The sequence below is a fragment of the Nyctereutes procyonoides genome, unplaced genomic scaffold (assembly GCF_905146905.1).
Source record: "Nyctereutes procyonoides isolate TBG_1078 unplaced genomic scaffold, NYPRO_anot_genome, whole genome shotgun sequence".
NCBI lineage: Eukaryota > Metazoa > Chordata > Mammalia > Carnivora > Canidae > Nyctereutes > Nyctereutes procyonoides.
Window position 1 is genome coordinate 49,918,591 of NW_026575020.1, and position 15,769 is coordinate 49,934,359.

Sequence of the window (15,769 nt, forward strand, 5' to 3'; positions counted from 1 at the left end):
CCACTGACTTTTAAAACACTTATTGGATTTTTCTATCACTGGCCAGCTTCAGTGCTTTTAGAGCTCAACTCAGGGTCTGTGTCAACTGAAATATCTGCAGACTGACTGCAGTTTGAGGAATAGCTCCTTCTCTTGTAGAAAGGTTTTCTGGTTTGATTTGGCTTTTGAAGGGGAGATAAAGTATAGTTACTTCCCAGGGAATGTACATTTTCCTGTTATAAATACAAAGTGACAGAGATATTGAATCATACCATAAAGGACTCTCTTCTCATCCTCCATTTTTTCAGAAGGTTCTTGCAAAATAATGCCCAGGTCTGTTGACAAACACTTATCTGTCTCTTAGTCATTCTGTCCTGTTTAATAAAAAAAAAAAAAAAGGAGGGGGAAGATAATATAAATGTGACCATCTTAATGAGAAGAAATATCCTGCAAACAGAAAAAAGAGCAGCCTGATAGTTGCAGTGCTACAAATGAGTGCTTGGAATCTGTGAGTTCCAAAGTTAGTGTTTTATGACTCCCCTGGCTTTTTTGTCTTCCCATTTCCAAACTCTTTACTCCCTGATTTTTTTTTTTTGTCATGCACTGTGTCAGCTATCAGTGTATTGCCCCCAAATTCATTCATTGCAGCCTGCTCTATGAAAATGGATCTGGGCCTTTTACATAGTTTTCTTTGACAGCTGCATGATATAAAGCTCTGTCAGTAAGGAGGACCAAAGAGACATTGCAGGAAGAAGAGGCTCTCCTTTTTGGTGTCAGAGTGGTTCATTTTCCCGGTTCCTAAAGAATACATTTTTTTTCCCCGACTGCTTAGACTAAATGATTTACTCCAGTGCAAAGTGCCTGGATGGTGAAGGGTTCATTGTGTGTTTTCAATAGCTCTTGACTAAAGAGCAGTAATGTATCTGGGAGCCCCAAAAACCTAGAGCCTTTCACCCAGAGCTTTGTTTTCTTCAGATACCTTACTGCAATGTCACTTCTTGTGGCTTGACGTGCAGTAGGCTACAACCACACCTATCCAAACACACCTTAGTTGATGCAACATGACCCTTGCATGGAGTAAAAAGTGATAGCCATCTACCACCAAGAATGGGGTAGGAGACCTCCCTGCCCCCATTCCTAAGCAAAGATGACTTGCTGCTGAGGTTTGCTTGGGAACCCCACACTGACACAAAGCAGAGACAGGCTATCATCCAAGGATGGGAGAAGCAGCTCTCACATATTCAAGACCTCCCAACAGGTACAAGGATAGATTGTGCAACAGGCCACAAAACAAGTCTTAGCAAATTGAGATTATACTATGTTTTCTGATCAATGGGATAAAAAACTAGAAATCAGCAACAAAAGAAAAGTTGGAAGGACACTGAATCAGTAATCAAAGACTTCTCGGGACCAAAGAAAAGCCCAGGACCAGATGGCTTCTTTGGTGAATTCTATAAACTATTTTAAAAGGAATGAAGGATGTATGGGTGACTCAGTCAGTTAAGCATCTGCCTTTGGCTCAGGTCATGAGCCCAGGGTCCTGGGATCAAGTCCCACATCGGGCTTCTGGTTCAGTGGGGAGTCTGCTTCCCCCTCTCCATGAGTCCCTCATGAAAGCTCATGTTTTCTCCCTCTCCCTTTCTCCATCTTACCCCCCCCCATGCATACACACACTCTCTCAAATAAATAAATAAATAAGATCTTTAAAAAAAAATAAAAAAGAATGAATGCCAGTCCTCAAAGTCTTCCTAAAAATTAAAAGGGAAGGAATACTTTCAAACTCATCCTGTGAGGCCAGCATTACCACGAGGCCAATGCCAGATAAGGACATTACAAGAAGAGAACATTACAGACCCATATCCCTGAGGAATTTAAATGCAAAAATTCTCAACAAAACATTAGCAGACAAATTCAACCACACATTAAAAAGACCATACACCATGATCAAGTGGGATTTACTCCTGAGATGCAAGGATGGCTCGACATATGTAAATCAATAGATATCATACACTGTGTGAACAGAATGAAAGGTAAAAATCATATGATCATCTAAACAGATGCAGAAAGAGCATTGCACAGAAGACAACATCCTTTCATGATAAAAACACTCAACAAAGTAGGTACAGAAGGAATATATCTCAACCTAATAAAGGCCATATAAAATAAGTCCATGGCTAACATCATACTCAATGGGTGAAAGGTTGAAGACCTTTCCTCCATGATCAGGAACAAGAAAAAGGCCCCCATTCTTATCACTTCTGTCCAACGTAGATGAGGAGCTCTACTTTTGTCCATACCTTTTGTCTGGTAAATCTGGAGTTCCTTCCTTAAAGGCAGACTATAACTTTGACTGTAGAAAGGAGTGGGAACAATTATGAGCCAATTCTCAGCCTAGTCCTTACGAAGTCTTGGGTGTGTCTGCTTGCTCTTGCGGCTCTGTCATTGTTAGAAGAGCATACTTGGGCTAGCCCTGGGACTTGAAAAGCACAAACAGCAGAGCTGAGTCATCCCAGTCATATGCCAGGATAGAGTAGCCTACATCAGACTCCAGCCAGCCAGACTCTAGGGATCTGAGCAAGCCTATCCAAGATCAGCAGAACCTCCTAAAAACCAACCTGTACATCCCAGCTGTAAATGTTTATTTATAGGTGTATGTTATCTGTTGCTTCTTTTTCTTTTGCTGTGAAATAGTAAATGCAGCAATAGACCACAGATATATTACTTAGGATCCCCTCTTTAGTTTCTACATTATCCTGTTTCCTTGGCTTTAGTGGCTTTTTATTTTTTATTTCTAATTTGATCATGCTGATCAGAGGAAGTGTGACTTTATAAGAGATTGTTTCTTTGAAATGTATTGAGACTTCCTTGGTGGCCAGCATATTTTAATATTTGGAAATATTCCATGAATGCTTGAAATAAACATATGTCAGCTTTTGGTATGTTTTCGGTATCTTCCTAATTGTGTTCTTTGGAATTTCAGCATCCTTTCTAAGGTTATGTTTACTAGATCAATCATTTCATGATAGTATTCTATTAAATTTTTCAATGATGATAGGTTTGCCAATTTCTTGCTGTATCTCTGTTACTTTTTAGTGTATGCATTTAAAGGCTAAGAGGCTAGGTACATAAGACTATTGGTCATAGTTTAAAGGGTAGGTTACTTCTACTTCTGATGATAACACAGAGACATGAAGTTTCTTTAGCTTAATTAGTACTTGCCTAACATAGCTTTATCCATATCTTTATTTTTAACCTTTTGTCCAATTTTTAATTTATTTTTTATTTTTTTAAAAATTTTTCCAATTTTTAATGTGTGATTAATGTAAGATTCAGAATTGATTTTTAGAAATCCAAGCTGATAGATGCTATATTTTTTTATTTTTATTTTTTTAGATGCTATATTTTTAAGAAGTAAATTTAGTAATGTATAAATTTTCTTTTTGGATGATGTTCCACTGTGTTTTATTCTCATATAAAATCTGCTTTTTCTCTGCTTCTAGTTTTGTCCATATTACCTTCTATTGAAAATTTTCAAGGCCCCCCCCATCATGTTTTATTCTTGTCTCAAAGATATAAAAGATGTTTATAAAAGATATTCTTTTGATGATTGCTCTTAATTTTTGGACTTTCCTAGAAAAACATCTTTCTTTTTCGAATGGAAACTCCACATAATTTATTATCACTATATTCTTACACTCAAAGACTTTCTAGGTCATTATCTCTCTGCTGAATTTCAAACCTGAGCATTCTGGTTATTATTATATAGAAATTTGGTTCAATCTCTAGTTTAAAGAATACCTAAAGTGAATTTATTTTAGCCACCTATAGTTAATTAAATTTGCCAATGGATTACCCAGGTTACTCTGGGGGAGGCTGAGATATTTGGGCTTGTTCTTGAGATGGAGAGTAGCAGCTCTACCTGAACGAGGCTTGGATAGGCTTTAGCCAGATTAAGAACACAGGACCCTTTGACTTATGTGTAGGCTAATCCAGTGTGAAAACATCCGATGGACTCTACCTAAAATTTCCTGCTGAGAGCAGCATTATTCTTCCATAGATACTGTGCCACCGTCAGAGAACTACATAGCAATAGACCACGCCTTTCCCCTGAACAAAGAGCATTTATGAATATATATGTATGTGCGCATGTGTGCATGTGTGTGTACGTGAGCTGGTGGTGGTGATGAGGATTAGGTAGGGAAATTTATACTTCTTTTTTTTTTTTTTTTGCAGAGACCCAAAATACCTCTCAGGAGGAAGTTTCTTGGTGCATAACAGTAATACCACATCTTTCCAAAGCCCTAATCAACCAATACTACCCAAATATGATTTGCTGAGCTTCTCTGGAAAACTGTAGAAATTGAGTGCTCTCAAAAGGTCCCCACTGCAGGAGGAAGCAGTGTATCTAAGCTGAATTATGGAAAGTAATGATATTCTGGAGTGATCATCAATTTTCTGGAAAGCACACCAGGGATGTGACTTGGGAGAATGAGTTGGGACTTTAGAGCACAGACCAGTAGCTCCACCTTGAATTGGCTGTAAGTCCTGAATTTGAGGCCCGTGTTCTCTTCCTCTCATGTGTAGGTCACGTTGGCCAGTGATGGAAAACCACGTGGTTGCTCTGAATTTCCTCGTAGTGATGAGGAATGGGTGTGCCTTCCCCAGAAGCTGTCATTCCATTCATGCCACAGGATGACACGGAGGGCTGTGTTATTTCCTGGAGACAATGCTCAAGTAAGTTGGTCAGAAGCCAGTTCCAATGGGAGGCAAATTAGCCAAGACAGTCTCAGAGACCATTGCCCCAGGGAAAAATCTACACATGTCTGCTGATGAGGCTGAGATGCAAGGGTAGGTGGAAGCAGGTTGCATGAAGAGGTTAGAAAGTTTAAGGAATGGCAGTTGGTGGGAGGAATTTCCCAAGGGGGGAAAAAAAAACACATTAGGTCAGGTACCCAGTAATACTGGCTTGACGATCCCTAAAGGCTGCTCCAGTGCAGAGACTTCAGACACTTTTAAGGAGAGTGTTGCAGGGCTGGTGGGCAGGAGGGTAAGCTGGCCAAAAACATGATCTCACTGTGGAATCAGCCGCAGCTCAATATAGCATGGAAACTGCAGTCTGGCTCCAATCCCCTTGATGTTTCACCGAAAATTAGCGTCACCTACTCTATTTTCCTCCAATCCACGTATGTTCTGTAGCTTATCAAAAGACTAACAACAACCTGAATTCTTTTTTATACATGCAGTAGACAGTTTCAAGTTGTAAGGACTGAGTTTTCTCTTCTTATATGGTTCTTAAATTCAGAGCAAAATGCTTACACTTTAGGAGCTTGAAATCTCTGTTTATGAAAATAATGCACATTTGAAATAATATTGTGATACGGAAACACAACATATTTGAACTCTGATTCAGTACATCCTGTGCACAGATTAAAAAATCCTGGAAATCACCTTACATTTCCCAAATTCTCATAGCCTGCGAGTGAAAGCCAGAAACGAGTTTTTCCGTAAATGCTTCTGGTAAACAGTCTCACAGTCATGGAACAGTTTATCCAAAATGCCCTCACATTATTGTGCAATAAAAGTAAATAACTATCACTTGGAAAACAATTCAGGTTTACAAATCAATTCTTAAGATTCTTAGTTCTTTCCCGTCAAAGTTGTTAAGCAAATTTGGGCTTATTTCCACACTCAATTTCTGATTAAAAAATCATATAACAGTTGCATAACGTTTAAAACCCTGTATTTTAACTCAGTACTTTCATTTATATAATACTAAATTCTGAGTATTCAAAAACATCAAAATAGCCCGTTTGTTTTCAAAATAATTTTCCCATAGATGGTCAGCATTCAGTTCCTAAAGGCTTATTTATAATTGTGCAACAGGAAAAAGAAAAAAGGAAAACTCCCAAACACAAACCAACAAAACAGAAAAAATACAGTGAACTTACTTTTTGAGAAATTTGAAGCAAGGACTCTTGAAGAACAGTCTATCCACTGATCTCCTTATTGAGAAGAAAACAATTCACATCTTTTTCCTGGTTTCTACCACATCTCTAGAATTTAACTGTTTGACTTCTGTGAAAAGTTCCTGAGAAGGTTGCTTTCAGAAGTTACAGCCTGAGCTCTGTGGGCCAGGCCAAACATCGCATTCACGTGATCCCTCTTGGACTGTTGGTCTTCTCGTTGACATTCAGCCAGTTTCTGCAGAGTGCAGTGGCATTTACACTTGGTGGCCTGGCCCTATCATATTATAAAGAGCAATCTTATCAAGGAGATTCAGTTTTCCTAAGCTTTTGTCCATTCTGCCCAAGGCAATTGTTGGTTACTATTAAAATTTAAAGCAGTGGCTTTGGAGAGAAAGTTTAATCAGAGAAAAGCTCCTCTCTACACACACAGCTCTACATTGCCTGATTCACGTCATCACTTTGATAACCAAGGTTTTCATTTCTGCTTTTCATTTTTACTCACCTCAGGATATTTCTAATCTCCCTCATGATTTGCTCTTGGACCTGTTAATTATTTAAAAGTGTGTTAATTTTCCAGTGTCTGGAGATCTTGGTTATTGATTTCTACTTTAATTGTATTACAGTAACAAAATATATTTTGCATGTCAAATTTGTTAAGACTTGTTTTATGACTCAGTATATGATCTGTCTTTGTGATTATTCCGTATGCACTAGAAGAGAAGTGCATTCTGCTGTTGTGATGAGTGGAGTATTACAAAGATATCCATAAGATCTTGCTGGTAGATGGTGGTGTTCAGGTTTTCTATATCTTTGTTGTTTTTCTCTTGATGAGGTCTCCTGATGACCAACAAAGGAGTATTGAAGATTTTAACAAAAATTATGGAATTTTCTATTTTTCTTTCAGATCTAACTAATCTCATCCAATCCACTTTGACACTGTGATGTTAGGCACATACATAGTTAGAACTGATATGTCTTCTTGGTGAATTGGTCTTTTTATCATTATGTAATAATGTCTATCTTTATTCCTGGGACTTTCTATGCTTTAAAGTCTACTTTGTCTGATTTTAATATAACTATTCCTACTTCCTTTTGATTGGTTTCCATGGTATGTTTTTTCCATCTTTTTATTTTCAGCTATCTATATAATTATATTTGAAGTGAGCTTCTTTTAGACAGCCTACAGTGATGTCATCTTTTGCTTAAATCCAATCTGATAACATATATCTTTTTTAAAAAAGATTTTATTTGTTTATTTGACAGAGAGAGTGTGCGCACGTGCATGAGCTGGGGGCAGGGGGGCGGGTGGCAGGCAGAGGGAGAGGGAGAAGCAGACTCCTTGCTGAGCAGAGATCCCAACATGGGGCTCAATCCCAGGACCCTGAGATCATGACTCAAGCTGAAGGCAGATGCCCAATCAACTGAGCCACCCAGGTGCCCCAACATATGTCTTTTAATTGGTGTGTTTAGACAAGTTACATTTAACATAACTAGTGATATTTTAGGGTTCAGGTCTGCCATTTTGTTATGTGTCTTCTCTGATTTTCATTCTTCTGTTTCTCATTTCCTGCCTTCTTTTGTCTTATTTGAAAATTTCAAGTATTTAATTTACTCACTGTGATGTAGTATATATTTGTGTAGTTATTTTAGGGATTGCTCTAGGGATTACAAAAAACACACTTAACTTTACACAGTCTACTTAGAAGCAATATTTTACCACTTTAAAGTGGCACTCCACTTAAGTGGAGTGTGGAAGTCTTACCATTATATGGGGGCAAAACAGGTAGGCAGCCAATGGGGTCCTGCTTAACAGCTATAACCAGAAAGAGTCAAGAATGGAGAGTAAGATACAGTCGCCATTATTCTAATAAAAAGTTATTATTCCTTGTGTAGTTCTCAGCCCTGAGCTAGTTTTAAGGTCCAGAATCCATGATCTAAAGAAGTAGCCAGAGGAATGATCCCAAAGCATCTTGACAAGTATATACTCTGATAGTTTCCCCTAGTCCTTATTCAAAGTGACCTACAGCCATTTACTTAGATGACTGTGCACTGGAGAAAGAAAACAAATCCTCAGATATTTCAAGAGCTAATGGGCATACGGCCTAAAAGGACAGAGATACCTAGAAAATCAAAATGTCACATGGCCTCATTGTTGCAATGAGCACACAAAGTCAAGGTAATAAATGGAGTTATGGTCAAAGCCCAGCTTTATGTGGTCCTCCTGGGTCTGTGAACATACCTAGTGGCCATTTCTCTAATACCAGGTATATCATTAGACTTACTATACTTGGTATTTGAAATGACCCCCAAGTTGAGTCCTGGGCCTGTTGGGTAAGAAGTCTCACATAATGGGAAAGCAAGTGGGCATTCGCTTAACCTGCCCCCAGCCAAAAAAAGGAATCAAGAACAACACTGCGTCTTGAGGAGGGGAAAGTAGAGTCCGTTAGTGACCTACAGAATACAAAGGAAGTATATTTACCACATCTTCATTTAATTTACCAGTCTTAACCCTCCAGAAACCAGATAGATCCTGAAGAAAACCAGATTATCGTAAGCTCAAACAGGCAGTGGCAGCTGCTTTGCCAGACATGGTTTCTGTTCCTAGAACAGGTCCGCGATATTCAGCTAGTGATTCTTTTCTATTCTGATTAGAAAAGCGTTCACATTCAGATGAGTTACACAATCATATTCCTTTATAGTTTTGCTTCAGGGCTATGTTTAACCCTCTTGCCTCTGTTATAGTCTTAAGAGACCTAGAGTATCTCCTAGAACATCATATAACATCAATAACATCATGCTGATCTATCAGGACAAAGAGAGAGGACTAGTGTACCACAGGTGAAATGGATAAGACACAAATGCTCCAGAGAGTAGGAGACAAATTCTGTGAGGATAAGGAACCCATCATGTCACCTCTGGGTCCAGTGGTCAGGAGTGCTCTGCATATCTCCTCCAAAGCAAAAGATGAATGGCCACATCTTGCATCTCCAACCAATAGAAGACCAGTACCTAGTATGTCTTTTTGGACCCTGGAGGCAACACATTCAACATCTAGTAATACTTCTCCAGCTCAAGAACTGCCTGCTAGGGAAGGCTGCCATCTTTGAGTGATATTTGAGTGAGGCCTGGAGTAGGAATGGACTTTATGGCAGCTTCAGAGTGTTCTGAAAACAGTTGCCACTCCCATCATGTGATCCATAGGCCCTATGGTACAGGAGAGGTCAATGGTGGAAAACTTCTGTTAAAATGAGAATGTTTCAGGGACAACTGGGTGGCTCACAGTAAATAAACTCAGGGACAGCTGGGTTGAGCATCTGCCTTTAGCTTAGGTTGTGATCCCAGGGTTCTGGGCCTGGGATCGAGTCCCACATCGGGCTCCCTGCAGGGAGCCTGCTTCTCCTTCCACCTATGTCTCTGCCTCTCTCTGGGTGTCTCTCAGGAATAAATAAATAAAATCTTAAAAATAAGAATGTTTTGTTGTGTGGGCTTCTTGTCATTGGGGAATAGATCAGAGACTTACCAGACTGTGACCTCTCTACCAGTGAAGATTTTAGGAGTCCAAGAAAATCACTTTGTCTAGTCAAGGGCACACATTGTGTGAATGTGCCTTCTGCTTCTGTAGAAAATTTGCATAAAGAGCTTTATGGTTTATAAAAGCTCCCACCTGTGGTTTCTCACTTGAGTTCCATATAACCTAGGGGATAAAAAGGACTCCGAGGACACTAGACTCAGTAAGGTTATAGGTTTTAGTCTCAACCACGCAGCCAGAAAGAAGGCAATGGAGTCTCAGATGACCTGGGATTCCAAATTCCAACCTCTTTCTCAAATTAGATGTTTCATCTGCATTAGCAAATAGATTGTTGAGGGTTATACTCAAATTGATCACCGTTTATGGGTGTGTGTGTGTGTGTGTGTGTGTGTGTGTGTTTACTTTTATCATAAAACTAAAGGGGGTCCAGGAGATAACTGGAATTAGTTCTTAGTTTTTATATTTAGCACACAGGATAACAATCAGGCCAAGATCCAACATTGACCTAAATGAGAGCTGCATGCTTTAAAGTCCAGGCCTGTGCGTATGTCAGTTTGATTTGTCATCAAAGATAACTATTGATTATCTATCTATTCTCTCTCTCTCTCTCTCTCTCTCGTTCTCTCTGCCCACCCATCTATCTCTGTCCATCCACCTACCTATCTTGGTAATGACAGGGTGATCTTCTCAGTTAATATCATCACTGACTTTACCTTAAGACTTGTCCTTCTTCCGGCATGAAGACTCATTTCAGCACCTTGACGTAAAATCATAACATGAGTTCTACAATAGTTTATACCAAATAGTTGGTGTAATTATTCAACATGTAGGCATCATATTAAAGCTACAAAAATAGGGATCCCTGGGTGGCGCAGCGGTTTGGCGCCTGCCTTTGGCCCAGGGCACGATCCTGGAGACCCGGGATCGAGTCCCACGTCGGGCTCCCGGTGCATGGAGCCTGCTTCTCCCTCTGCCTGTGTCTCTGCCTCTCTCTCTCTCTGTGACTATCATAAATAAATAAAAATTAAAAAAAAAAAGCTACAAAAATAATTCCCTTTCAAAACAACCTGAGGCATAAACAGAACCGTAGGGTACCTGGGCTTTATGGGTCTTCCTGTAGAGAATCCACCTCACCAAGGAATCAACTTTCTCCTCAAAATCAGCCCAGTCCTGCTCCTTGGCAAGCTCCCAGACTGCTGTCTTCCTCCAGATTGAATTTCTAACTCCAAAAGGATGGAACTCTTGTTAAGAGTTCAGACATTTTCTTCTTGAAACTAACGTAGCACTCTGTCAACTATATTTCAATTAAGAAAAAAAAAAAAGAGTTCATACATATTTGTACCCAGATGATCTGAAAAGCCAACAAAGTATCAATGTCAAGGAGCAAGGTTAAGATAATCCAAGTTCATGGACTGAGTTTGCCACAGGATTAAAATATATCATGCATTTGTTTATGCTTAGAAAACAAAAAGTGCTGAGATACTGTATCTGAACTCAAAGGCTCCTTTCCTACAGGAACAAGTGTTTTAACATTCAGCACAGTGGCAGGAAATGGTGGGAGACAGGAACACTTGAAAAAGGAAGCATCAGAAGATCCGCTTTTCTGAGGGAACGGATATCCTTCTGTGTCACTTTCCAGAAACCAGGGCAGCTGCCCTTAGTTGGGTGCTCATCTTAATCAAAGAATGGAGAGAAGATGTGTCCCTGGGCCCATGGCTTCTACCAAAAGGAGTCAGGAGTCTTCCAGAACCAGAAAACCTGAATGTTCTCCATAGAGTAAGTGACAAGCAAGCAAAGATATCATCGAGCAGTTGCCAAGGAAAATGCCACAAGGAGGAAGTTCTGACCAGCAGAGCCCATGAGCTAGGACAAGAAAAAACAAACAAAAAAAAACGCAAGACCGAGCTGGAGGAGGCCGGACACTCACTTGTAAAGTGCAACCAACCACAGGAGGATATGTTCTTCGCATTTAGATGAGTGGCCTGTTTCTTCATCGATGGTGTAAATCAATAAAAGAATATCAATTACAAAGGGATCTTTGGATTTTTTTTTAAGATTTTATTTATATATTCATGAGACAGAGAGAGAGAGGTAGAGACACAGGCAGAGGGGACTCCATCCCAGAACCCTGGATCACCTGAACCAAAGGCAGATGCTCAACCACTGAGCCATCCAGGTGCCCCTAAAGGGATGTATCTTTTATTTTGTGCTTACTGTCTGTGCCTCTATGCTCTAAAACAATGATCTCCTCTGATGAACATATTTAACTGGGTATGTAATTAATTAGTTTTTGTCTTATATTATGCCAAAATACATGCAAAACAATGAATCAAACACACACAAGCAAACATGGAGCAAGAGACGAAACCATCCCAGGTTACCTGTTCTTGGTTACCTGCTCTTGAATCTCAATGGGAGGTTTTAACATTTTCCATATTATGGCCAAATTCAATGGATCCTATATATGGATTATTTTAATGTTTGAAATTATCTGCTTCCCAGAGTCTCCTTTCAATAGTATATCTCTTATCTATTTTTAAGTTGAAGAAAGTTTGGGCTAAATGCTGCACATTCTCCTCCAGAAATGGATCGACCAGTCGGGAGGAACACCTCAGAGATTAGGGTGAGGCTGGCCTCCGGTTTATCAGATTACCACCTATGATAAATGCAAATCTGTGGAAAACTTCTTTCTAGTCTTTATTGGGTAAATAGGAGTCTGTTTTGTATACTTGAAAGAGTCTAGAGTGAATTCACAGTAAATAAAAGGATCTGGATTACAAGAAGGACTTTGGGGATGGAAGGGAAATTTGGAGGAAAGTCAGTCAGTTCAGCATCTCAGGGTCTTTGGAAGGAAGCAGGTAGGTGCCAGCCCAACTGCCTTTTTGACATCTCTTACCTGACTTTTTTAAGCTGCATGCTTGGCCCTGGGCATCACAAGTCCAACCAAGAACTCAATGTCCTGATGACACCTACCCTGTTTCCTAAAAGTTCCCATGTGTACTGGAAATCTAGGTCTACTCTTTTCACTCCATCTATGACAGTCAAACTGTATTCCTAAGCATGGGGTAACATGAATGATTTTCTGAGTAGGAGACCGAAAGTATTTAAGAATTCAGTATGAAAATCTGTTCAGAAATGCTCAATATTCACAATCTGTTACTTAGATAAACTGCCACATTTGGAAATCAGAAAGCATTAGATTCCCTTTCATAAGATCTGATTCCATTATTTGCGGGTCACTAAACCTCCTTGATGATGCTTATTGATGGTACCATGGTGATATTCTCGTATTAATTATTAATGAGCAGTATACTGAGTTATGATGCTTCCATGTTCCTGCGGTGGACATGAAGCTCTTTCATCAAATTCTCCATTCAAGGAAGCTCTGGAGAGCAGGATCAGGAGACAGCCTCCAGCTGTCGGTTCCTTCTGGATCTGCCTTCCTTGCAGAAGCCCATCTGACACAAGGTCACATTCTTCCCAGGGCCACTTGCATCCAGGGACTGAGCTAGGCCGGGATACGAGCTCAGCTGTTCCTGCTGTGGACAACTCTGATGGTAAAACTTGCCCCGAGCCCTCCACCAGGTTGCCTGGGACTTTCCTGCTCTTGGATCACAATTCCATATCCCCCTTTCTCCCATCCCCTTTCTCTCTTTTAAGAGACGTTAATCCTTTATTGATTATCTTGCACTCAAAATTCCAGTTTGGCATCTTGCACTAGAGAATCTAACATTTAATATCAGACATGGTCCAAGAAATTGGGCAGTGAGATGGGGTTTTGAAACTGGGTCATTCGTGTCCTGGCTGGAAATGGAAACTTCCCTTCTTTGGTAGTATGGGTAGGAGAACAAAAACCCATGCACAGGGTTGTGGTGGACCAAATGTTAAAACTTCCACCATCAGAGATGAGGACATGCACTGGTGGAAAGGAATGCACTAGCAAGTACACATCTATAAAGGATTTGAGAGTAAGGCCTCAACAAGTAAATACTGGGGTACCTGGGTGGCTCTGCTTTAGGCTCAGGTCATGATCCCGGGGTCCTGGGATCGAGTCCCACATCCTGCTTCTCCCTCTTTCTTTGTCTCTGCCTCTCTCTCTGTGTCTCTCATGAATAAATAAATAAAATCTTTTTAAAAAAAGGTCAGTAAGTATATAGGAAATTTGAACAACATCATCAAGCTACTTGAACTAATTGGCCCCCACTAAACACTCCAGACAAAAAACAGATAAAAAAAAATAAATGCACTTGATATACTCATCACAATATTGTAAACACAAAACAAATCTCAATACATTTAATAAATTAAAAATATTTTAGGGCAGCCCCGGTGGCCCAGTGGTTTAGTGCTGCCTTCAGCCCGGGTGTGATCTTGGAGACCCGGGATCGTCAGACTCCCTGCAGGGAGACTGCTTCTCCCTCTGCCTCTCTCTCTCTCTCTCTCTCTCTCTCTCTCTCTCTCTCTCTCGCTGTCATGAATAAATAAATAATAAATCTTTAAAAAAATAAAAAATAAAAATATTTTAAAAGTGTACTTGACCAAAATGGAAATTAATCATAGCAATATACCGGGAGATTTCCCAAATAGTTGGAAATTAAACAACACACTTATAATAATGTCTATTTCAAAGACTATATTAAAAGGAAAAATAAAGTATTTTGAAGTGATAAAAATAAAATGCAACATATCAAAATTTATGAGAAGCAGCTAACATAGTACTTAGAGGACAATTTATGGTTGTATGTGCTAGTGTAAGAAAAAAGAAAAATCTGGGGCACCTGAGTGGCTCAGCAGTTGAGTGTCTACCTTGGCTCAGGTCGTGATCCCAGGGTCCTGGGATCGAGTCCCGCTTTGGGCTCTCTGCTCGGTGGGGAGTCTGCTTCTCCCTCTGCCTGTGTCTGCCTCTCTCTGTGTCTCTCATGAATAAATAAATAAAATCTTAAAAAATAAGGTACTACATAGATATAGCGATACATAAAACTATAGTTATACCTATTTATAGTTCTATTTACCTGTTTTAGACAACACACCAAGGAGGTGCTATATGCGTGGCTGGGTCTATGTGTGTGTTTGTGTATTTCGCACGTGTGCAAGCACTCCTGCAACTTCTCACTAACTCTGAATTTATGTCCATAGATCATTTGTCAAAATAAACAACACCCTGATGACAAGGAACACGCCTTCCTCTCTACTGCACGTGAACCCATCAGAAACACTGATCCGATACTGGGTCACAAAAATCAATCACTAGGTGCCATGGCCAGTGGTGGCAGCCAGGTTGTAACATAGCTGTTCCCCACAACCATGAGGACAGACCCCAAAGAAAAGTATGCAGGTAAAATAGCAGAATAGACTCTTAACAGGCATGAGGCTGCATTTATTTCAGATTTATTTGCCTTTAAGTTGATAAATTGATATATTCTTCAGCAGAAAAGGTCTGGAATAGAGACTATTTATCTCAGAACTGAGTATTTGTCCCTGGTTCACTTCAGTCTCTTTTTTTTCCTGCACTGAAATCATTCTTGTCCTTCTAGGTTCTACAGAAAACAGAGATATAACAAACAATATTCTGAGAAAACGATGTAATAAGGCTAAGATGCAGCAGCAGAATGTAAAAAGCATTCCTTCTGGAAACTGGCCACCCTCCTCCTAAACACCTCTTGGATGGAAAGGGAAATAACACCGGAAGTTAGTGATTTTATAAAATGCAGAATACCTCTCAGAGTCAGGGGCATACCTTTAAGTGATCAAAGGCCTTCAAGGCTGTTGGGTGGCACCCTCAGGAGTTCTCTGGGTGAAATCTGACACTGCCCCCCCACCCCCACCCCATGGAGGGAGGCCAGGAGAAGCAGGGGACCCAGGCAGGCTACTCCACCTGCGCAGGTGGCGGGTTGAAGAGGCAGGGGAACTTACTCAGGAGCTTTGTCTCCCACGCTGACCGCACGAGTAGGTCTCCAAATGGGCCAGAGGATCTTAAGTGTTTACACTAAGGCCTTAACTGGGCTCAGCCGTGTCCACCCTCCATATGGTCTCAATAGCACATCTGAGGGCTGAGACCTTACAGTGACTCTGGGTGGGAGTGGGGTGGGGTGAGGTAGGGCAAGGGAAGGGGATGGGGAGGGGATGGGTCATGCATTCCAGCCCCAGGGGAGGAGCAGCAGCCTGGATTTCCCCGGCCAGGCCTAGGAGCCTGGGGCAGTGCTGTCTTCCAGATGACCTCTTACACTTAATCCCATGGGGGGGAGGGGAATAAAATAAAAGCATGATTCAATTCCCAGGACAGAAAGCTAGTAAA

General features: G+C 40.5%; 1 protein-coding gene across 6 annotated transcripts in view; it reads right to left on the minus strand.

Annotated features, from left to right (window-relative positions):
* Positions 1–15,482, minus strand: part of ABCA8 (ATP binding cassette subfamily A member 8) — a 76,019-nt gene extending 60,537 nt beyond the window's left edge. For 2 of the 6 annotated variants that reach the window (XR_008664286.1, XM_055324591.1), the window contains exons 1-2: positions 5,928–6,099; positions 252–353 (exon numbers count right to left, since the gene is read on the minus strand). Coding sequence is in view for 4 of the 6 variants with exons in the window: in XM_055324591.1 (XP_055180566.1) it covers positions 252–347 (96 nt within the window). In the remaining 2 variants the exon portion in view is untranslated. Of the gene's footprint in view, positions 1–251; positions 354–2,276; positions 2,389–4,505; positions 4,565–5,927; positions 6,100–15,387 lie in introns of those variants that run through there. The other 4 variants (XM_055324598.1, XM_055324606.1, XM_055324615.1 and 1 more) reach the window with 4 other exon arrangements.
* Between the last annotated feature and the right edge of the window lie 287 nt (positions 15,483–15,769).